Genomic DNA, 24,042 nt, shown 5'->3' with positions numbered 1-24,042 from the left:
CGAAACACCGCAACTACGATGTTCTGAAGGTGCGTAACTGTATTCTCTCTCGTTCTCAAGTCACTCGTGTGTACAGTGTGTAAGCACAAAATGAATAGAACGTGCAAAGCGTACCCCACTAAGCCTTTTAGAAAGGCTTATATACCTTTGGCTCTCGTGCTTCTGCCATGTGTTTCCTCATGACTTAAGCGTAACTCAGCATGAAGGCCTTACAGCGTTGTCCCCTAACTTAGGGAAATCCCAGCGTATAAGTCTCCCTTCTCGAAGTGCAATTGGCGCGGCGGGTGACCACGCGAATGCCAACCAATGTGCCCACACCTCTTAGTCACTCACCCTGAGAGTATCTCCGCCCTCCTCACGTGCCATGCATGTAGATTAGCCCCTGGGACGTGGCCCTCCTCCTGGGTCGTTTCTGTCCCAGTGGTTATCTAACGGTGGCGCGTACTTCTGCGTGCCCTCACCTCATGCACGGATACGCCATGAGGTGGATCCCTCTCTACTAGTACTGGGGATGTGGCTTGAAAGCCACCTTTCTCTTCTAGTTTTACTCTTTGGGTCGTAGAGGCCCGAGGCCTCCACGCCCTACCGTACCGCCTCCTACACTGTCGCTTCCTATGGTGCCGCCTCCTCCACAGTTGTTCCTACCCGTGGGTATCGGGAGGTAGCGCCCATCGGATGCAAGTACCCCTTGGTCCGGACCCAGCCAACGCCCGAGGCCGATCAATGCTCGAGGCCGACTCCCTTTCTTACCTCATTGTGCCCCTGATGGGTCCCACCAAGTGTTGACTTTGGTCAACGCTCGAGGACGGGTCGGTACACAAGCCCCCCAGTCTTGAGCTGACAACTGGTTTCAACGAAAAGACTAAGGCCTCACCCTATCGTCCTACGTGGCATTCTAGTGATGGGACGTTCCTGCGCCATGACGTGACACTTTGAGTCATGCGGTAATCTTCCAACACGTGGCCCAATCACACGGTCACGACTTAACGTCGTTTGCACTTCTCAAGTTTACGTTATAGCTTTCAAAAATGTGCGCTTCAGACACTGTTCCATCACCTACGCTCTCATTTGCTCTTTTATCTTCCTTCACCAAGCCTTCTCTGATCTCTCTCCTCAGACCCAAGACCCTCGCTTCTTCGATCATCCAAAGGTATGGTTTTTCTGCGTTGATGGCTCTTACTCTTGATTTTTCATACTGATATTACTGCCTGGGACTGTTTACATTCTTGCATTGTTTGTTTTCTTCTCCTTCCTTCGTTCCCCTGTTTCTGAACTTTCTCGTGTGGGTAGGGTTTTTCTGGGTTTTCTTTCGCCTTTGAAGCCATAACCTTTGTTTGCTAAACCTTTGCTCTTCTTTTTCTCAGCTTTCTTCATTGTACTATGGTGCGTACAAAAACCACCGCTAACCCTCCACCTCCCAACGTAAACTATAAACCAATTTACCCTTGGGCCTTTGACGAGTTGCTCGTAGAAACTTCAACCCTAACCTCCCTCTCCGATTGGAGGGACCATCTGAATAGCAAACCGGGGCGCAAGGGTAGTGCCTTTGGGAGGAGGCACGACGCTTATATATCTGTTCGCCCCTGCGTCGCGGGCGAACCCATCTGCGTAGACAATCGCTCGAACAATGGAGAGCCCTTCTTCTTCTTCTACCAGACGATCTTCCAACGTGTTGGAATGCGCCTCCCTTTCACAAGCTTCGAAAGGGAGCTTCTAACAAAGGTAAACGTGGCTCCAGTCCAGCTACACCCCAACAGTTGGGCTTTCATCAAAGCTTTCGGGATCCTCTTCAGCTACTTTGGGTGCTATCCCCCAGTGGACGTCTTCCTCCATTTTTTCGAGGCAAAGAGCCCTGGGAAGAATTTATGGGTTAGCTTCAGCGGCATTGCCGGGAGAATAATCTTGTCCCTCTACCAGCAGTCTTACAAGGGCTTCCGAGGGAAGTTCTTCAGGGTGTGCAACTCCCAAGCTGACCCCACTTCCTCAGATGGGTTCCCCTTGTACTGGGTAAAGGAACTTAAACTGAAGAAAGCCAAGACTCTGGACGAGCTAAATTCGGCTGATCGCGAGATATGCCAAGTCTTGGCTGGCTTAGGGGTAGTATTCAACACCGCTGAACTGATTAAGCACGAATACAACCCCGCTGCACTGACCAAACATATCGGTATGGGAGTAACCCCTTCTTTACTAACTTCAATTCTCTGTCTTTGTTTATGCCGTTTCCTTTGCATATTTTATAAACTGTTCTCACACTGCTTTCATGGCATGCTTGACCCATAACTATTTATTTCTGGTGTAGACATGTTGCTAGGAAAGGAGAAACGAAAAAGGATTGCTAAGGTCTTGACTGCCCGTGGCAAGGCCAATTCTGGTGGGGCTAGTGCCTCTACACCCCAGCCCCCGAGGCTTTGGCTACCATCACTCCAACCTCCCCTGCCCCAACCTTGTCAACACCTGTGATGAGAATCAAATAAAGGAGGCTTTTATTAATGAAGGAAGAGGTCATTCACCTTCACATTTGAATTTCTTCCTTCTAGTCTTCTCAAAATTAAAAGAAGACATAAAATAAAGAGAGGATCAAGCCTAACGCCAAAGAAGTCTACAAGCTGTCAAGAATGGGCTTCAATTAAATATCTCTCTTTATAGTTTCTTTTAAATTGTAAATAATATAGAATAGTGTTTAGAAAGGTGCTTAGAGGGAAACATCAGACACCTCTTTTGTAAAAGCATCTTTAGGCTTTACTTTAGAAAATTCTAGAAGCTTGGAGAGTGAGCTTAGTAAGGGGGGTGTGATCTTAGGAGCTTTTTGGGTAGCTTAGGGAATAAGCTATGTAAATGACCAGCCCTTGCTCCTATAAAAGGAGGGCTTAGGTCCTTCACAATTCAGATTGGAAAAATAGAGTAAAGTTACTATGCTCCATTTGTGAGTGATTGTGAGACTAGTTCTCCTTTTCCTTGTCTTATCTTGTGATGCATTGGGAGCATTCAAGTGGCGGCAAATCTGCACTTATCTTGGAACATTCATCATCCAAGTGGCGTGTCCATTCCCAATCCTTGCTTCAATCACATAAGTCATCTTCCTTCATCTTGTTCTTCAATTTCAATCGGTAATTTTGTTTGTTTTAGTGTTCTTCATCGTTTTCACCGTTTAAATGGTGTTTTCCAGCTTTGTTTTCATTTTCTATTTGGTGCAGTAGCTGTATATTTCAATTCTGTCCAACTTTCAATTCTTATTCTTCATTCCTTGTTGTTTGATTCCATTTGACAATATATGGACTTCCATATGAGCTTTGGTTTGGTGCAAAGTCTTGGTGAGTTCTTGAATTAGAACATTGATCCAATTCTAAGTAAAGTGCCATTTCATGACCAACTCAAGTTGCTCCTAAGAATGTCAAAAAATCATGTATTCTTGTTATTGCATTCACATCAACCTGCGCTTGCTCAAACCACTCCAAACCTTCCTTCACCTCAAACCGTTCCAACTCCCACCTCCACACTTCCCATCGAGGCCATCCCCTTGGCCATGGTTGGAACTTCATCTTCATCAGTCTCCCTTGACAAAGGAAAAGGGGTGGTGGTTGTTCCCTCCAGTGACGAGGAAGATACCGCTGAGGGCCTAGTCTTCAAGGGGAGGAGGACTACCAGAGTGGCTACATCCACTCCACCTCTAATAAAGATGTTGGACCTCTAAGGGATCACCCTCCTAGTGCCCTCACACCTCCTAACTATATGGTGCTGGGGGAGGGAGCTGAAACCATCCTTGAGCCCACTCCTGCACCAGCTCCAGAGCTTCCTCAGGCCATCCAATACTTACTGAAGGGTTTCCAGCAGGTACCCCCGGAAGACCTATCTTGCGAGGCCATGGAGGAGAATGCTTGATATGATTCCACTAGCACAATTAGAATGATTCTTGACATTCTTAGGAATCATCTTAAGTTGGTTATGAGATAGGCACTTTATCATAGAATTGGATCAAGGTTCTATGAACAAGAACTCACCAAAACTAGTGCCAAAACACAAACTCATATGGAAGTTCCACATATTGTCAAACTGAACCGATTGAAATGAAAGAAAAGGCAAAGGCACCGATTGAACAACACAAAAACTAATTTGCACCAAATAAAAGATAAGAAAACTGAATTAGAAGTGCTGGAAATTAAAAGGCACCGAACTAAAATAAAAAAAGAAGAAGAACAGCAGCTGGAAAATGAAAATGCCGAACCAAAAGACAAGGAACACAAGCTAATACATGAACATAGAAAGAGAAGGAAGGAAGGAGAAGAGAAAGCTCATGAAGATGGAGGAATGGTTGGATGATCACGCCACTAGGAGGATGGAGACTCCAAGATAAGTGTGCAAGCCGCCACTTGAGGTAACCATGGAACCATCAAGATAAGACTAGAGAAGAAGGCACAAAGCTCTCCAATGCTCTCTCAAAAATTAAGTATAGTTTCTTTATTCTAAATTCAAATCTGAAATGTACAAGGGCAGCACCTTTATTTATAGCCTAGAGGTGCTGAAATGCAAGCTAAGAGAATTCAAAATTCCCTCCTAAAAACAAATGCAATCGGCGCCTAAAACAAGTCATGAGGAAGGTGTGATCTCTTCTCTCACTTTGGCACCTCCTTATTTACTCCTACACCTATCTACTAACGCACCCCCCCTCCTAAGACTCATAACTAAAGACTAAAAGATGCTTTAACAATAGAGGTTTCTAATGTTTCCCTCTAAGCACCTTCAACCAAAGAAATTACAAAAAGAGAAAATAAACATTCCCTAGCTCCTAAAGCTTTAAACATGCTTCTTGTAAGCCTTTGATGTGGGCTTTGACCTCCATGGGCGTCCTCCACTTGAGCCTCAACCTTTTCTTGCTCTTGATGATTGGCCTCCATGTCCACTTGAGCTTGATCTCCATCAATGCTCTTCGTTCCTTTGGGAATACTTTTCACTTGCCAGCTCTTGGCGACAGGAAACTGAAGCTAAGGCCAGGGAGTTGGCCTTGCTGAAAGAACAAACGAACGACCAAGCTCGTCGTTGGTTCAATCAAGAAGCTGCCATCAAAGAGGCTCTGAAAGTGGCACTGAAGGCTGAAGAGGCAGCCAACAAAAGACTTCATGCAACGGGCCAAACATATACTGAACTTGTGGCCAAGTTAGTGCCCTTTTATGAACAAATAGTTGAGCTGAAAGCTGTCGCCGAGCCCTCCAAAACCAAAGTCACCAACCTTGAGGCACGCTGCGCATCTCAAGAGGTAAACTTAGGCAAGGTAGAAGCTAACCTCACTGCAAAAAATGAAGCTTTTGATTTGCTGAAAACTGAATTGGCCGCCAAGAACAAAGCCTTTGACCTGATGAAGGTGGACCTCACCAAACAATTTGCTGAGAAGGCTGAGGCCTTGGCAGCCATGGAGAAAGAACTAGCCTCCCAGGCTGCACGTTCCCAAAAGGTCGAGAAGGAGCTCCTCGACGATGCTTCCAACGCCTTTGCTACCGGATTTGAAGAGGCCCTGTATCAGGTGGTCTGCGAACACCCTAAGATGGACGTCTCCAATTACGGCCCTACTAAACACGTCGTCGAAGGAAGAGTCGTGCCCATAGAGTTTTTTTTGAAGATGATTGACTTTCCTTCTCGTTGTAAAATTTAAACACTGCTATTTGTTTTGTACACTTTTAAAGCTTTACCTTTGTTTACTCTTAGCTTTCAAGATGTTTCTGTTATTTATCTTTGCTTTCCTTCGCTTAGCTTTGCTACTTCCTTGACAATAGGTAGCACGCGCTCTTCCTTCGTATTTTTCTTGCTAAGTCAGACGTGTATGTCTCTCACTTGCTCCCAATCCCTTTCCTTACTTAACTCGCAAGAAACTCTTAGCTTGATCTTTGCTTAACATTCGTGGCCCTGAGGCGCCTACTGTCGAATGTGTTACTGGCCTTAACATCGCTCAAAGGCGAAGGAGGACTTGTCTTCCCTGGTCTCGACATCGCTCAAGGGCGAAGGAGGACTTATCTTGGCCGAAGCTCACTTACTCATACTTGGTGCCCACGCTCGAGGAGAGACCTGCCGGGAGTAAGATCGTTTCGTCCTCAGTGTGTCTAGACACTTGGGACAAAGTTGCGCTTGGTGCCCACGCCCGAGGAGAGGTCTGTTAGAAGCAGTGTCGTATCGTTCCGGTGTGTCTAAACACTAAGGCAACTAGTCCTTATCTCTTTGCACTTGGTGCCCACGCCCGAGGAGAGGCCTGTTAAAAGCAGTGTCGTATCGTCCCTGGTGTGTCTAAACACCAAGGTGACCAGGGACTTGGTGTTTACGCCCAAGGAGAAGATTTCCCGAAGGATGACGCTTCTCCTATCTGGCGTGTATCTGCACCAAGTTACCTGACTCTCCACTACTTTGAACTTCCTTTCTGCCTGATGCCCACGCTCGAAGGAGGTGCCCCCCGCCACTTCCTTGCGAGGTATCTAAAAATCAGGCAACCAGGGCTAGTCGTTCTCACCTGGGGAGGAGGCGTCCCGAAGGAATCTGTTAACTCCTGTCCAGGGACAAGACGCCCGAATTTTAACTATGTTATGCTTACCTTTCGCACTCGGCGCTCACGCCCGAATAGTGCGCTCCCCGCCACTCCCTTCGGGGTGTCTAAACGTCCAAGGCGGTTTGCGCGCTTGGTGTCCACGCCCAGAGGAGATATCCGCGTCCCTCCTGCTAAGGTGTCTAAACACCATGGTGGTGGGTTCGTGTCTTACTGAACCGCATCACTTCTTTTTAGCGTTTCTTTACATTATAAAAAGGAAAACTTAAGACAATGTATGTTCAAACTGATTTTTACTTGGGTGACCTCATTAAAAAAACCCCCGAAAGGGAAAAAGAGTGTCCCCCTTAAACTGTATACTACATAGAGTTTTTAACTGAAATAGAACTTCAAGTTTGCCGCATTCCAAGTGCGCGGAAGGGGGCCTCCCTCCAGAGTCTCAAGCTTGTACGACCCGTTCCCCCGAGCCTCGGTTACCCTAAAGGACCCGGTCCACTTGGGAGACAACTTGTTCTCCACCTCCTCCGCCCAAGTTCCTTTGGCCTTCTCGATCCTCCTCTTCAATCCCCTCAGTAGGACTCTGTTAGCAGACTCCACCTGACCGTTTGTCTGAGGGTGCTCGACAGATGCGAACACCTGCTTGATGTCTACTCTACACACAACTTTATCAGCTATTGGCTCGCAAACTGATTACCGTTATTTGAGACAAGGCGCCTCGGTACACCGAAGCGACACACAATGATCTTCCAGACAAAAATGTTGTACCTTGTGTGCGGTGATTTGCACCACCGGCTCTGCTTCTATCCACTTCGTGAAGTACTCGATGGCAACTATCAAGTACTTCATCTGCCTTATTGCTAACTGGAAGGGCTCGAGAATGTCAATTCCCCACGTGTGGAAAGGCCATGGGCTATAAATTGACCTCAGCTCCTCTGGAGGCGCCTTGTGCCAGTCGGCATGCAGTTGGCACTGCTTGCACCGCTGGGCGTACCTTACATAGTCCTCCCTCACTGTCGGCCAGTAGAAGCATGCGCGGACCACCTTGGACGCCAAAGACCTTCCTCCTACGTGGCTTCCGCAAATTCCTTCATGGATCTCAAACATTATCTTTGTACACTCATCTCCATTCACGCATGTCAAGATCGGGTGCGTGAACCCGTGTCTGAACAGTGCCCCGTCCACGAGAGTATACCTCACGGAGTTTCTCTTTATCTTCTTGCCTTCTTCAGGCTCTGCTGGGAGGATCCCATCCGCGATGTAGCGCCTATAGGGCGTCATTCACGTGTCCCCATCTTTCAGGACGCACACCTGCATGAGGTCTTCCTCTTCTGGCGAGGCCGGGTAAACACTTATGCTGGGGACCCTCGCCGTGTCCTAAATCAAGGATCGATGACTCCTCAGCCTTCCTTTGAACGCGTTGATCTGGAGGACGTCCACCCTATTATCCGCCACAAACGTCCGTGGCGTCTTGAGGGTCTCCTGGATGACCATCCTCTGCCTTCTCCCCTTGCCTGAGCTGGCCAGCTTGATGAGCAGGTAAGCTTGGGCATTCTGCTCTCTCGGGACGTGGACCAACTCGAACGCCACTAACGCTCCTTTCAGCACTTGAACGTATCTCAGATATGCCGTCATCTGTGGATCCTTGGCTTGGTACTCCCCGGTTACCTGCTCCGTGACCAGTTGTTAATCACTCTTCGCCAGCAGGCTCCGCGCACCTATCTCCTTGGCTAAGAGTATCCCAGCTATGAGGGCCTCGTATTCTGCTTGGTTATTGCTTGCTTTGAACACAAACTTCAGGGCTTGCTCTATCAGCAAACCATTTGGCCCCTCCAAGACCACGCCGACTCCACTCCCTTGCTGATTGGAGGACCCATCCACCGAGAGCACCCACTGGGAGCCCACCTCTTCCTCTTGTTGTGTGCTTCCTGGCAAGAGCTCCGCCAAAAAGTTTGCGTATACTTGTCCCTTGATGGACGTCCTAGGCTCGTACAGGATATCAAACTCATATAGCTCCACCGCCTAACGGACCATCCTCCCTGCGACATCTGGCTTTTGCAACACCTTCTAGATGGGGAGGTCCGTCATTACTACTACCGTGAAGCTTTGGAAGTAGTGACGGAACCTCCTGGCCGAGAACACCACCGCCAAAGCCGCCTTCTCTAAAGATTGATACCTCGCCTCCGATCCCTGCAAGACCTTACTTACGAAGTATATAGGTTTATGGGTCTGGTCCTGCTCTTGAACCAGCACAACGCTGATCACCCACTCGGTTACCGCAAAATACAATTGGAGGGGCACACTTGTCCGTGGCTTACAATGCACGAGAGGAGCCGCCAGATACTCCTTGAGCTTGAGGAATGCTGCCTCGCACTCCTCGGTCCATACAAACCTACTATTTCTTTTTAAGCACTGGAAGTAAGGATGCCCCTTGTCTCCTCCAGCGGATACGAACCTGGACAGAGCGGTCATCTGCCCTGTCAACTGCTGCACCTCCTTCATCGAGGCGGGACTCCTCATTGCTAGAATCGCCGCACACTTGTCGGGGTTCGCCTCTATTCCCCACTCGATGAGCAGAAAACTCAAAAACTTACCCGCCTAAAAAACTTACCCGCCTCGACCCCAAAGACGCACTTCTCAAGGTTCACGCTGAGTTACGCTTAAGTCATGAGGAAACACGTGGCAGAAGCATGAAAGCCAAAGGTAATAAGCCTTTCTGAAAGGCTTAGTGGGGACGCTTTGCACGTTCTATTCATTTTGTGCTTACACACTGTACGCACGAGTGACTTGAGAACGAGAGAGAATACAATTGGAATACAGTTACGCACCTTCAGAACATCGTAGTTGCGGTGTTCCGATACGGAGGTGCACGGTGTTTACTGCCATTACTGACTTGAGCGTCGGAGTGCAAACGGTCGCGAGGGCACCCTTTGTTCTCTCTGTTTCAGGTATTCACGGCGACGAAGGGTGAAGGTTTGGGAACGAGGAAGAAAGGAGTCCTTGATACGCAGGTCTTAGCTACGCACGAAGGACAATCTGATCAACCGGCAGGAACAAGGTAGATTCTGGGACTGCAGCAACACTCATTTTTTTTTATCAAAAAGTAGAAGAGAGAGGCCCAATGGACCATTTGAGAAATCCATGACGGTAATTGATTTTATTATTAGTAGATTTTGTATAAGTATATATATTCTCTATCTTTTTTCTTCTTCTTCCAAAGGAATTCCATGTTTGTGGTAGGTGCTATACTGCTACGGTTAGTCATAGCTGAAGTTGGTGGTATGTGATGTCTTGTTAACGGCCATTGTAATTTTAAATCATTCTCATTTTGAATTTTGTTTCACAGACAAAAAAATGCAATTGATTTTTAGGTACTCAATAGTAATAGCAGTAGTAATTTAAACACAAAATAGTGACCCACGAATTGAAAATTAGGGTATTTTGTGTGGTGCGCCATACACTTCCGCTTTGGGTCCCACCTTGGTTGGTGTATTGGGACCGGGGGATTGGTGAGGGTAGCAGATCTAAACATCACAATAACATAAAAAAAAACAAAAATTCTATATTAAAATTATATTTTAGTTAAAAAGTTATATTTATTTTATCATTCTACATTGTTAAAATTAATACAAAATGACCTTGCATGAAAATTGATGGATTGTAATGAATGCTTTGAGCATAAAAAACTTTATATTCTTAAAAATGAGGTTATATTTAATAACTTTTGTTTAATGCTGTTTTACATTATTTTTGTAATAATTAATATTTCCACTTTCTTATATTTTATTTTCTAGGAAATCATAATCGTGCACAGTCTGATATTTAATTATAGTATCTACTAGTATAATCTCTGATTTCAATATTTTATACAGAACATAAAAATCAAACTCAATAAATTTTGTATATTAATTTTGTCATATAGTTCCAATACTTTAATTCACTCTCTACTGACAGTGTAATAAAACTCCCTTAATCGTGCGATCCCACCAATCCCACAAAGCCCGGTTAGCCCAAAAAAAAAGCGAAAAAAAAAGGTGTGAAAGCGCCTATAAAAGAAAGCCATATGTTCACAATATTAGATCTGCATCTCATTCGTTCACTCCTACTTTAACCACTTCTCACATTTCTCTTCTCTCTATTTTCTCCTCTCTCGCATCAATGGAGTTGGACGGCGTTCTCCTCGGAATGTGTAACCCTCTCCTTGACATCTCTGCCATCGTCGACGACGATTTCTTGCAAAGGTTGGTTCCTCACATTTCTTTATGTTTAAACCACTATTATTATTAACGGATAAGAATATTAGTGGTTATTCATTATTAATGATGATGTGTTGCGGAATATTGCTATTCTGAGCTTAGAACTGAGAAGAAGAGTGTTGGAGAGGTTGATTGCGTGATTGATTTGTCAAAATCTGAAAGAAAATGAGATGCGACGGATCAGATCTAACGCTTATTGTTCTGTTTTTGTGTAACAGATACGGTATCAAGTTGAACGATGCGATTCTTGCTGAGGATAAGCACAAGCCTATGTAAGATTTTTCTCCTCTTCTCTTGTATCTTTGCAACTTTGTGTCTCGCGTAGCCACTGGAATTTGTTATTCGTTCTGCGTATATCAACTGAGGCCTTGTTTCTTTCATTTCCGTTGGTTGAGTGAGTGAAATGTTTCTATGAAAACACATTTAAAAGCTCTTTTAAATGCCAAATCAGTTTTTCGGGTAAAAAAGGTTAAAACACGTGCTTACGAAAATTAGAGTTAAGAGATTTGTAAAGTAAGAGTTGTTTTACTCGTACATTCACGCTTGGTTTGAAGTGGACTGAGTTTGAGATTATTGAACTCAAGTTTATGGATTCATGCACTTCAGTTTTTTTTTTTTTTTTTTTGTAATTTTTCCTACTTTATTAGGTGTCGGTATGACTTGAGTTATGGAAAATGATTTTATTTTATTTTATAAATATTTCCAGGAAGCTGTGAATTAGACAAGTACTTATTACAATTGCTTTTCTCTTAACTATTGAAAAAAAGCTTCTTAAAAAAAACAAAAAATGTTATTCTACTACAATAAAACATCTTAATACTGATTCTATATATAAAGAAAGGCTTAATTCGGAAATTAAATCTATGAAATATATTGAAAACATATAAGCATTAAATGCATTTTTGGTTTAACAATCAGGGGAATTTGTATGAAGATTTAAAACTGTTATACCTTTCCCAATCAAGTGTGTTTGGTTAAACATTTCATCTGGATTATAGATAATATTAGTAGATGAAATTTTGATTAAATTATTTCCTGTGTTTGACAATGTTTTTTTCCTAATACCTTTTAGCTTATTGCAACAAGCTACTCATATATTAGTGTTTCAAAACAATGTATGCAGATGAAATTATATTTTTACCATTTTACCGTAAAAATAGAAAACCCTAATATTCAAACCCCATATGACTATTTTTTTAGATTATTGTTTTACTGTTACACTTTTTTGGATTATTGATTTAATGTTATACGTGTTTACTATTGTTTCAACGATTCAATTATTTAATTTTGTTTATAATAATTTTTTTTTTATTGAGAAATAATAATTATTTTAAATTATATTGAAGAATACATTGTTACACAAATATGACTTGAAATTTAATCGCATAATTTTTTTTTAAAAAAAATTATAATTATTGAAAATGTATTAGTTACCTAATATTTAGATTTGTCAATAATTAATCATGTCCTTAATTGTTATTTTACAATTTTCAACCTGTTGATCAGCTAGTTTTACCAAATTTTTTAGCCTAGTTTTTCAGCTTTCGGGCAGTTTTTTCAGCTAATTTTTATACTCCAAAGTTGAGCTGGATTCATATATACTACTATCAATGTTTATTGTCTGAAAACACATGAGAGACAAAGGAATTTGTGTTGGTTGATTGGCGATTCTATTAACCTACTCTTATTTTGGCTCGGCTGAGTGTGGCATTTTCCTAATTTCATATACATATTATTAATATGATGTGGTTCAAGTTCTTGGGATGTATTAAAATTATTTTGTTACTGTGGCATTTTCCTAATTTCATATAAATATTATTAATATGATGTGATTCTAGTCCTTGGGATGTATAAAACCGCTATACCCACTTATCCGTTTTGCCCTCTGCTAATGCTTTATGCTAGAATGTTGTTCAGGAAAATCAAAAGTTTTACCTATCTCTTTTACTAAATACTCAATGTACATATTTTTAGAAAATTTGTAAATTAGAACTTGATGTAATTATTGGTTAGATATTCAGCCTCCACATCTAGAAAGATTTTTTAGTTTTCTCTCCTTACTACATTTATTTTCTGGGCTAGTATTTTATTGGAGGATATTTTCTTTTTAGGATAAGTTTTTTTTATAAATTTTCATATGATCTGGCAATCATCTCAGGTATGATGAATTGGCTAGCAAATCTAATGTGGAGTACATTGCTGGAGGTAATACACTTGATCCGAATTATTGGATTTCTAGTCACAGATTCTAGCTTTACTAAAAGAGCGGGAAATAATAGAGATGAAAGTGCACATTTCATATTGACGATTTTTATAATTTTCTCACCGGCAGGTGCTACCCAGAATTCAATCCGGGTTGCTCAGGTATGTTCTTTCTTTTATGTAGTGAGCTGAGTCTGCAGTAGTTGTGTAGCTAATCATCTGCCTTCACCTTGTAACAGTGGATGCTTCAAGTACCTAATGCCACAGGTTACATAGGCTGCATAGGAAAGGACAAATTTGGGGAGGAGATGAAGAAGAGATGTTCACTTGATGGTGTAAAGGTAAGTTTATCTTTGATTGTCTTGTCGCTTAGAATTTCATTTCTGAAATTAAATTTCTATTCATTCAACAATCAGGTTCACTACTATGAAATCGATACTGCACCTACGGGAACTTGTGCTGTTTGTGTGGTTGGTGGTGAAAGGTCTGACGGTCAAACTTTCCTTGAGTTTCTATTCTCCTTATTATAGAAATCAATAATTATATTTATGTTTTTTTTAAATAGTATACTTCAGCTTAACATATATTTGATCGTAAAACAAGTATTTGAAGCCTCCTATTTGATTGCATCTAATACAGGTCACTCGTTGCTAACTTATCTGCTGCAAATTGCTATAAGTCGGAGCATTTGATCAAACCAGAAAATTGGGCATTAGGTACTTGTTGATGTATTGTCCTTTTCTATCTCATATACTGAATAATTCAGATGACCGACATTTGTTATCGTGTGTTTTGTTTTGTGAATAGTTGAAAAGGCCAAGTACTTCTATATTTCTGGTTTTTTCCTCACTGTATCCCCTGATTCCATTCAATTAGTTGCTGAACACGCAGCTGCAAATAGCAAGGTTAGATATGATTCGAACTTGTCCTTCTCATTTTACTAGCAGTTTCTAAAAATAAGTATTCCATTCATGAATGCAGACCTTCATGATGAACCTTTCCGCTCCCTTTATCTGTGAGTTCTTCAAGGATGCACTGGTGAAAGTGCTACCGTAAGTATCCTTCTCTCTTTAATTTTAATAAAGAAAAATTTACATATTGATTTTATTAACGATGTACATTCTTGGATTCAGATATATGGATTATGTTTTTGGAAATGAGACGGAAGCAAGAACATTTTCTAAAGTTCAAGGCTGGGAGGTAATCATTCATTCATTACTCAGAAGATAGGAAGGCTTGCAGTTTCTGTTTGAAGTTATAATTTGTTACTTATTATGTATTTTGACTCTTTTCCTGACTAGACTGATAATGTGGAGGAAATAGCTTTAAAGATTTCCAAGTTGCCAAAGGCATCGGGAACACATAAAAGGATTACCGTTATCACACAAGGTGCAGATCCTGTCTGTGTTGCCGAGGATGGGAAAGTGAAATTGTACCCTGTCATACTATTACCTAAAGAGAAATTAGTTGACACAAATGGAGCAGGTACACAGTTCTTCGCTTTTAGTGTTTAGACGTTAAGGAAAGTTATATGTACAATTGAGTTTATGGGCAATTGTTTTAAATGCGTGCAAGTTATAGTTTCCGCTCTTTCTCTATGTTTTGTATTTCTTTCTTATTCTTCATTGTAAATAAGTGTCGTTTTTAAATAATTATTAAAAATTCACTATTACGATACCATAAATATACATATTATGTTTTTTAGAAAGATTCAACCAATAGTCTTTCCTGCTAAAATACTTGTGGTAGGAATATAGATATTGCATCCTTGTAGTGGCATGCTAGATTGTGATTTTGTTTATTCAAATGTTTGAGGAAACTTGATAAATTGATAATGTACTTTGGTTTTGGTTTTGTAGGAGATGCATTTGTTGGAGGATTTCTTTCACAGTTGGTGAAGGGGAAGCCCCTTGAAGAATGCGTGAGGGCTGGGTGTTATGCAGCCAACGTTATCATCCAAAGGCCTGGCTGCACGTACCCGGAGAAGCCTGACTTTCATTGAGTGGTTCCTCCTTTTCTGCCACTATGAATTTTTTTATCGTTGAGAAGGATTTTAATAGCCTCACTCTAACTGGTGTGGGTTTTTTGAATCCCCGATTAGGGAAAATAGCGTGAAAAGGTCGCAGGAAGAGATAAAACGAGAATAAGTATATTATGTATTTGAAGTTCGATCAAAGCATCAATTCTCATATTGCTGTTTCTGATCGTTATTTTTCCTTTTTGGTTGCATTTTATAACATATTCGTATCCCTATCAGGGCACCTGAGTATTAATTATGCTGTTTGTTATCCCATCTTTCTATTTTTTTTCCCTTTTTGTTTTGTTTTTTCACTTGTTTTTGTTTAATAATATTTAACTGGTTCGCATTTCGTAGTTGTGTTTTTTACTCGAGGAACGCAGTCTATGATTCAAGTATTTGGATTATATCATGTGTGAACTAGCGAGTTGATTTAAGAACTTGGAAAGTCTAAATTTTAGTTTGGAAAGACAATGGCAGATTGAGTTTAATTTACGAATGCATTATATTACTTTTTTTCTTTTTACTTTTGGCTATTTCTTTTCTGTAAAAGAAAGGGATTCTCAAATAGTGATAAGCGGACTTAATGCTTGAATTTAAACATATACCATGAAAATGGTCAATTGCATTAAAAGAAAGGTGCCAAAACAAGAAGAAACTTTGAGAGAGAAAAGAAATATAGGAGTGCTTACAAAGAGTCAAAAATTATATAGGAGTGCTTCTTCCTGCACTTTCATCCCTAAGAAATATAAGAGTGCTTACAAAGAGTCAAAAATTATATAGGAGTGCTTCTTCCTGCACTTTCATCACTTCTTGAACCACCTCCATACACTTTTAAAATTCCTTTAGTAAAAAAGATAAAAATAGAAAATTTGTTTAACCTTTTTTCGCGTAGTGAAAACGAAGGTGTTTGGTCCTTGGTGCTTGGTGCTTGCTGTTGTTGTAGTCGTGGTGATAGTGGTGTTTGTAGTGGTAGTGTCAGTGGTAACCGTGGTGGTGGTGCCAACAGTATTGTTGTGGTGGTGATCTTCACGACTCGTATTCTCAGGTCGTCATTTTAAGGTAAGTCTTCGGTGCTTTAAACACTTATTTCCCCAGATTAGGTTAATCTGCTAGATCACCGGATTGTATAATCCGTAACAATTTAAGCAATGAACTTCATGTTATCCACCCCTATAATCTGGAATGTTTTTACAATCTGTAAGACAACTTTAAAGTAATCCAGATTAGTTAAACTGGAGGTATACCGGATCCGGAACAAACATACTCACTTTTTCGAATTGTGTATGACTTATGGATTATGTAATCCAGAATGCAATTTGTTGTTTTAATTTGACTTATGGATTAGACAATCCGGAAGTCACTTTGAAGTTGTGAAATTCATTACGGATTATCTAATCTGGAAGGTACTATTTGACTTCTGGATTACACAATCCGGAAGGGTAATTGAATGTTGTTTTTATTTTGCATACTTGTGTGAATTTATGAAAATTAGAATAAAATAGAAATTTATGTTTTATGAATGAAGGTGTAAGTATGGACATGGAGGTTGGATTGATTACAAAAAGATCGGATGAAGTAGAAATGATATATATGGAAGAATTAATGAATTATGTGCATCAACATGAATTAGTTGAAGAGGATTATGGTACTCATTTTACAACAGATGAGGTGAATAAAATTTCATTCTATTTATGTTTATTGCTTTATAATTTGAAGAAGTGATTTTTGTAATATTGTTGGAATAATTTTGTGTAGGTTTTTCCTTCACGATAAGACTTACTTGAATGGGTCCGTAGGGTTGCTTATAGACTTGGTTTTGTTATTGTTATTATTAGGTCTGACATAGCAAATGGAAAGCAAGGGAGAAAAACATATGTCTTGTTAGGCTGTGAAAAGGGGGGGGGGGTAGTTACAGAAAGTACAATGATGGTTTTTGGACTCATCCTGATGCTGTGAAACTTTTGAATGCATTTAACATTGTATTCTTGATGGATACAACTTACAAAACAAAAAAATATCGACTGCCTTTGCTTGAGATTGTTGGTGTGACTTGTACAGGTTTGCCCTTTTCTGCTGGTTTTGCATTCTTATCTAGCTAGAAGGAAAAGAACTTCATATGGGCACTACAAAAATTTAGAGGGTCACTTTTGACATCGCATGTGGGGCCTGAAGTCATTGTTTGTGATAGAGATCTTGCTTTGATGAATGCCATCAATATTGTGTTTCCTAAAGCAAGAAATCTTCTTTGTCGGTTTCATATCAATAAGAATGTTAAAGCAAAGTGTAAAATGTTGGTTGATTCTGTCGAGGCTTGGGAAGTTGTGATGGATTCATGGAGGACTATCATTGACTGTACATATATTGCTAAATTTGATGAGTTTATTAAAAGTTTTGAAACTATTTTTTCACCGTGGCCATTACTTGTTGAATATGTGAAGAACACATGGATTATTCCGCACAAAGAAAAATTTGTAAAGTGTTGGACAGATTCATTAATGCATTTAGGAAATACAACATCAAACAGGTATATCAATGCCTTTACTTTGTTTAGAACATGTATAACGTCTAATTGTTTTATGTTTTATACTTATACAGGGTTGAATCAGCTCATTGGTCTTTGAAACGAATATTACAAAATAACATGGGAGACTTGTGCTCATGTTGGGATGCTATCAAGCATGTTATTATACTTCAACATAACGAAATCAAGGCATCCTTTGAAATGAGTCTACATGTGATAGGACACACATTCAATGTGCAGTTGTATAAAATGTTGGTTGGCTTTGTATCTAGACATGCTCTGATTCTCATTGCTGAAGAGTTTGATCGGGTCAATGATGTGGGGTTTGATAGTGAATGTTGTGGATGTGTACTTAGACGGACTCACGGATTATCATGTGCTTGTGAATTAGCCAGATATGCTATGTGTGTCATTCCTCTTAATGAAGTTCATGTTATGTGGACGAGACTAAGCTTTTCAGATTTATTTGAATGTGATTCATCATCTGAGTTGTCAATTCAACAAGAATGGGATGTCATTCTATCCCGGTTCAAATAGGTTGACATGTGCGGCAAAGTGACAATTAAAAACAAGTTGCTTGAAATTGCCTACCCAGACATGACAACATTATGTGCACCACTTAATGTAGTTAAGACAAAAGGATCCCAAAAGAGTCAAGCAAACAAATTTCAAAGGTCTACAAAACACATCCCTTCATATTTTGAGCATGTAGATCGCATCCATATTATAAACGATAGCTCATCATCTTTGAAGACTCCTAAGGAAAAGGTTAAGGTGACGGCCAACACCAATGCAATTCCCATGCTTAATCAATTTCATCCGAAATGTCACCCTTATATTTTGGATGTAATAGATGTTAAAGCGGATGAACATTGTGGGTTTCGTGCTATTGCCTCCTTGCTGGGGATGGGTGAAAAGTCATGGCCACTTATCAGAATGGATTTATTCAAAGAAATATTTCAGTGGCGTGAAGAATACGCAACATTGTTAGGTGGTCATCAACGGGTAGAACATATCAAGAGATCCCTACTAGTGGATGAGTTGTTAGTGGTAAGTGTATATTCAAAAGAGTCATGTGCATTGATTAATTGAACTTGTATGCTATCTAATTTCATTATTGTATTTTGCAGGCTAGTGTTGACAAATGGATGACAATACCAGATATGGGATACTTAATAGCAAGCAGATACAATAATATCTTAGTCTGTTTGTCTTTGAAACAAAATATTACTATTTTCCCATTGCGTACTGCACCCCCTACCGATGTTAGTCTACACCGATTACTATGTATTGGTCATGTATATGATTCACACTTTGTGCAGGTAAAAATGGTTGATGATTGTCCCATACCTACCGCAAACATTTTATGGTGTACACATTGTTACCCAGAGGCAAGGTTATGGTCATCATATTACGTTGGTCGGATGCAATCTTTTACCCAATTAATTAGTATTAGTCTGACATATGTGAACCTTGGAGACGATTGATGTAGAGATAATTTATTATGTGGGGTTCTTATTCATAATTTATTATTTAACTTCTGATTCATAATTTATTACTTCAGTTCCGATTCATAATGAATTCGTGTTTATGTCAGATAAAAATAAAATAGCAAACACCACAACATAAATTAATTAAACCATATTGTACACATACAAAGTTACTATTATTACAATCATGTAATAAAAAAATATCAACGACGTCCACGAACATTACGTGATCGTCTAGTGTACACCGCCCCGTCATCTGTCACGCTTCGGGCTAAATGCAGTGCTGCCTCTGTACTCTCATATGCGTCAGTGCCTTCAGTGACCTAACGACAATCTATCATGCGTTGGAGAATACTAACAATGTGCCTAAATATACCCTGCACCAACTTCAAAATAAATTAAACTTCTCAAATATATTGTTTAATCACATAACAATAAAAAAAAAAACTTACCGAATGTGCACGCTCATCTTGAGATGAGAGACCTGCCTGCTCAACATTTGGACTAAGAAGGCGACGACGTGGTACAACACTTGGTCGATCTCCAAGCTCACCTCTGCGAATGTATGGGTGTGACACCGTCCTGAACCAAGACATGTACTCAGGAACACATGCAGATGGACTAGAAGCAGCTGTCAAACCTGTCACCAAGTGGTGATCAAATTGCAACCACCTTAGATCAATGACATGTGCACCAGGACTCTCAGTCGGCATCGGTGATGGTGGAATGCTCTGTTCGAAGCCAAATTGGCACAACACACGCTCGGGCATATGTCTCTGTGATAAGCTGCCCAATCGTAGGTGACCCGAGAATAAATAAATGGTCTCAAATGGCCTGCTCAATCTGTGGTCCTCATATGGAGTCCAAATGACGTCATCGTGTGTGAGCCCATCCAACTGCACCGCACATCACCAACCGCACAATCGATGGGCAACAATGTATCGTGCTTCCCGTGGATGTACCTCCTCATATGAGGGATTAATATCCCTTCTTCCCATGCCCGAGAAGTGCTCATAAATCTATGCCTGCGTAATTCGATCATATTAATTATAAAATATTTAATACAAAAAATTATGGAATGTAACATGTGATTGCTAATTATTTGTATGGTTTCATACTTGAACAAGTGTCACATAACTGCCCAACTGCTTTGTGTTAAAGTAGGAGGCATCCCTCAACTGCTCATATAGATGTGTAAGTGTTGTTGCTCCCCATGCGTATCCACCGCACATACGAAGATTGTTGAATAACAACAAGTACGAAACATATACAAATGTGACCCTTTTATCTGCAAAAATAGTGCATCCAACCACATGCAACAAGTAAGCTCTAGCAGCACACTTCCAAGCCTCTTGAGCGCAACATTCCACATATATATCCGAAACCAACTCAATCGTACGTGGACGCCTCAACGCTGCCTCATCTTAACCTTCCCACGAGCCTCCTCAACCCTTAATAACTTAGTTAAAATAGTTGCAGCTTCGTTGTACTCTAAGGGCACATACATAGGGAATTGACCCAAAATGGGGAGGTGTAAAAGAGATGACACATCATCAAGTGTGATGGTCATCTCACCTATGGGAAGGTGGAAGGAGTTTGTCTCAGCATGCCATCTTTCAACAAAGGCTGAAATCAACCCCTTGTCCCCCACCTTATAGCTTATATTGCACAGACTAAATAATTCAGAATTTTGAATAAGAACCTCAATCTCAGCATGAGACATCCCAAATTTACGTAATTTCCTACTGTGGGATACCAATTTAAGTTGTCCCTGATCCTAATACAAAATTTGTATATATTTAATATAATTAAATCAATTTAAACAATAGTTAACAAAGACAATTTAATTGAAGGTTTTTTCGTTCTTACCTCACCCTCCCAAAGCTTAACAACAACATGGTCAGCAAAATTTACCAGCAAAGACATATCAGAAGGTCCTCCAGGAAACCCTTCTCCCTGGTCCACTTGCCCATCATCATGTAATTCTTGTTGATTGTCATTATCAATATGAACATCAACACCAATTCTTTCCTCCACAACACCTCGATCTCTTCTACGGACGGATGTCGTTAGTCTTGTTCGATCATGACCCTGAGATCCACCATCTCTTGTTTTAGCCATATCTGTCATAGGTGAACCATGACACATAATCTAAAAAAAGTTCTTCAACGGGAAACAAAATAAACTAAACACGGATCCAAAAAAAAGTCACTTCCGGATTAGCTAATCCGAAATCCTAAAATTAATACTACCGAATTACCTAATTCGAAACCAACTTAAACAACAACACTAATACATAATCTGAGACATTAAAACACATACCAGATTATATAATCCGGAACTAATTAAACACTACCGGATTATTTAATCTGAAAACCTATGTAATCCGGAACTCACACAATTTGGAACTATAGAAAAAGACTACCAGATTATTAAATACGAAACCTACCTACACACTACCGGATTTAAGAATCTGTATGATGCGGAACAAAGACAATGCATGCTTTAAAACAATTCCTCTACAAAGAATCCAGAACTAACCTTTTCAGTGTTGGATGAAGAAGCTCAATGCTTGAACAATGATTTGGAGTTTAGAATGGAAGTGAGTGGTGCTGCTTTAAAGGGGAGGATGGAGGCTGTTGGGAGAGGATGAACGTTTGTTGGTGGTTTGAAGAAAAGGAGGTGAACGTGTTGGTTCTTTGAAGGAGAGGGGTGGGTGCCGCTGTGCTTCTGCTGCTGGCTGAAAGGAGGCAAAGTGCTAAAACAAAATGTGGAAAGGTAAAATTAGGTTTACTTTTAATTTTTTAATATTATTTTACTGAGGGGCATAATAGTAAAATCAAGTTTACTATGGGAGTGGTTGAAGAAGGGATGGAGGTGCAGGAAGAAGCACTCATTATATAGGCACTAGTAGAAGTCCAAAGACCCACAAAGGGCCCAAAAACAGAAAAGAGAAAAAAACACTTAGAATAACAGCAGTAACAAAAATACAGCAGTAACAAAATAATGTTTTGACATCCCCTCTCAAGTTGGGAATATATATTCTTCATTCCTAGCTTGGAATATAAGGTCTTGAACATGTTATGCGGAAGGGGCTTCGTGAAAAAATTAGCAGTTTGCATGGAAGAGGAGATAGGGAGCAGCTTCATTAGTCTTTGATTGAGTTTTTCACGAACTACATGACATTCAATTTCTATATGCTTTGTTCGTTCGTGAAAAACTTGATTGTGAACAATTTGGATTGCTAACTGACTATCACAATATAAGAGAGCAAGTTGGATGAAGGGAATCTGAAGATCTTGTAAAAGGTAGACAAGCCACTGAATTTCGCAGGTGGTGGCAGCTAATGCTCTGTATTCAGCTTTAGAGGAGCTTCTTGAAATTGTTTGTTGTTTCTTTGATTTCCAGGAGATCAAAGTTTCACCCAAATATATATAGAAACCCGTGATGGATTTTATGGTCTCGGGGCAAGTAGCCCAATCAGAATCGTTGTACGCTTTGATCTGTATAGGAGTATTGTTATGGAGAAAAAGACCATCACTAGGAGAGGCCTTTAGATATTTGAGAACATGGAGAGCTGCCTGAGAATGAATGTTGGTAGGTGCAGATACAAAATGACTGAGGTGGTTGACAACATAGGCAATATCTAGGCGTGTATTGGTAAGGTAAATGAGGCGTCCTACCAATCTTCTATAGGAGGTAGCTTCTTCTTCATTGAGCCTTTCTCCTTTATCAACAGTAAGATGAAGAGTATGTGCCATGGGTGTGAGAGAGGGAGCACAAGCAAGCATACCAGTTTCTGTAAGGAGATCTAAGGTGTATTTTCGCTGGCTAAGGTGGATACCCGTGTTGTGTCCTTGCAATTTCTAGGCCAATAAAGTATGTAAGATCCCCTAAATTCTTAATGTTGATGAAGCGAGGTTGTTCCCAGTTAAGACTATGGCATCCACATAGACAAGGAGTGCAGTTATTTTTTCTCCATCATGTTTCAAGAAAAGGGAGTGGCCAACAGTAAAGATATTATAGTTATGTGATTTGAGGAAATTAGAAAGTTTGGCATACCATTGGCGTCCGACTTGCTTGAGGCCATAAAGGTACCTTTGAAGTTTGCACACTTTATTTCTATTTGCTGCTGGAAAACCAGAGGGAAGCTTCATGTAAACTTCTTCATTTAAGTCACCATGAAGGAAGGTATTGTTCACATCCAATTGCTTAAGATCCCAATTTTTTGTTGTAGCAAGAGCCAGGAGAAGCCTTAAAGTGGTTAACTTTGCTACTGGTGCAAACGTATCCAAGAAGTCTAGGCCATCCATTTGGTTGTAGCCTTTTGCTACTAGCTTGGCTTTATGTCGTTCTATGGTACCATTTGAGTGATATTTGATCTTGTAAACCCATCTACAACTAATGGTAGATTTTCCAGGGGGAAGATCTGTATTACTCCATGTCTGATTGGCTGCAAGGGCTGCTAATTCATTCTGCATTGCCTGAACCCAAAGAGGATTCTGAATGGCAGCCTCATAGTTTTGAGGCTCATCATGACAAGAAAGAGACATTATGGTATGTCAAAATTAGAGGATAAGGAATTAACATTAATGAAAGTTTGTATGGAATACTTGGTACTAGCCTGATTACTGCTAGTCTAGAAATCTTGCAAATAGATTGGCATCCTCCTGTTACGGTCAGATCTTCTAAGGGTAGCAACAGGAACATCATTGTTATCAACACAAAGATCATCATCATTATTATTAGGAGAACCATGGTCATTATGCATATTTATATCATCATAAGTTTGAGCATAATGTTGTGGTATGAGAAGGGAAAGGATGCTGGGATCTTTTTCATTTTTCAAAAGATATGGAAAACAATTTTCATAAAAAATAACATTCCTGGAAATTTCAATTTTGTGACTTTTTAAGTTTAGAAAAATAAAACCTTTGGTGTGTGGTTTAAAACCAAGAAAGACACCAAGAACAGAACGATTGTCCAACTTCTTTCTATGAGCAACAAGAGTAGAAGAATAACACAAACAACCA

The 24,042-nt window shown here is 40.4% G+C and overlaps 3 protein-coding genes across 3 annotated transcripts; all 3 read left to right on the top strand.

Moving 5' to 3' along the window:
* Positions 1-10,513: 10,513 nt before the first annotated feature.
* On the top strand, positions 10,514-15,269 carry LOC137828839 (adenosine kinase 2). The gene is made up of 12 exons (XM_068635573.1): positions 10,514-10,761; positions 10,995-11,048; positions 12,935-12,981; positions 13,109-13,140; positions 13,218-13,319; positions 13,395-13,462; positions 13,618-13,694; positions 13,786-13,883; positions 13,960-14,030; positions 14,112-14,178; positions 14,280-14,463; positions 14,838-15,269. Exons 1-12 carry the CDS (start codon positions 10,679-10,681, stop codon positions 14,978-14,980), a joined length of 1,026 nt encoding a protein of 341 aa, XP_068491674.1. The 5' UTR covers positions 10,514-10,678; the 3' UTR covers positions 14,981-15,269.
* A 1,262-nt stretch (positions 15,270-16,531) lies between these two features.
* On the top strand, positions 16,532-18,056 carry LOC137829299 (uncharacterized). Its single transcript, XM_068636103.2, has 3 exons — positions 16,532-16,666; positions 17,098-17,522; positions 17,594-18,056. The coding sequence occupies exons 1-3, from the start codon at positions 16,532-16,534 to the stop codon at positions 18,054-18,056; spliced, it is 1,023 nt and encodes a 340-aa protein (XP_068492204.2).
* Positions 17,925-19,044, top strand: LOC150025945 (uncharacterized). Its single transcript, XM_090305056.1, has 2 exons — positions 17,925-18,569; positions 18,650-19,044. Exons 1-2 carry the CDS (start codon positions 18,063-18,065, stop codon positions 19,004-19,006), a joined length of 864 nt encoding a protein of 287 aa, XP_090161182.1. The 5' UTR covers positions 17,925-18,062; the 3' UTR covers positions 19,007-19,044.
* Positions 19,045-24,042: the final 4,998 nt, after the last annotated feature.

The sequence above is a fragment of the Phaseolus vulgaris genome, chromosome 7 (genome assembly GCF_051622355.1).
Source record: "Phaseolus vulgaris cultivar YP4 chromosome 7, ASM5162235v1, whole genome shotgun sequence".
NCBI classification, from domain to species: Eukaryota; Viridiplantae; Streptophyta; class Magnoliopsida; order Fabales; family Fabaceae; genus Phaseolus; species Phaseolus vulgaris.
The sequence above is the reverse complement of the archived record's forward strand: the minus strand, read 5'-3'. Positions and strand labels throughout refer to the sequence as shown.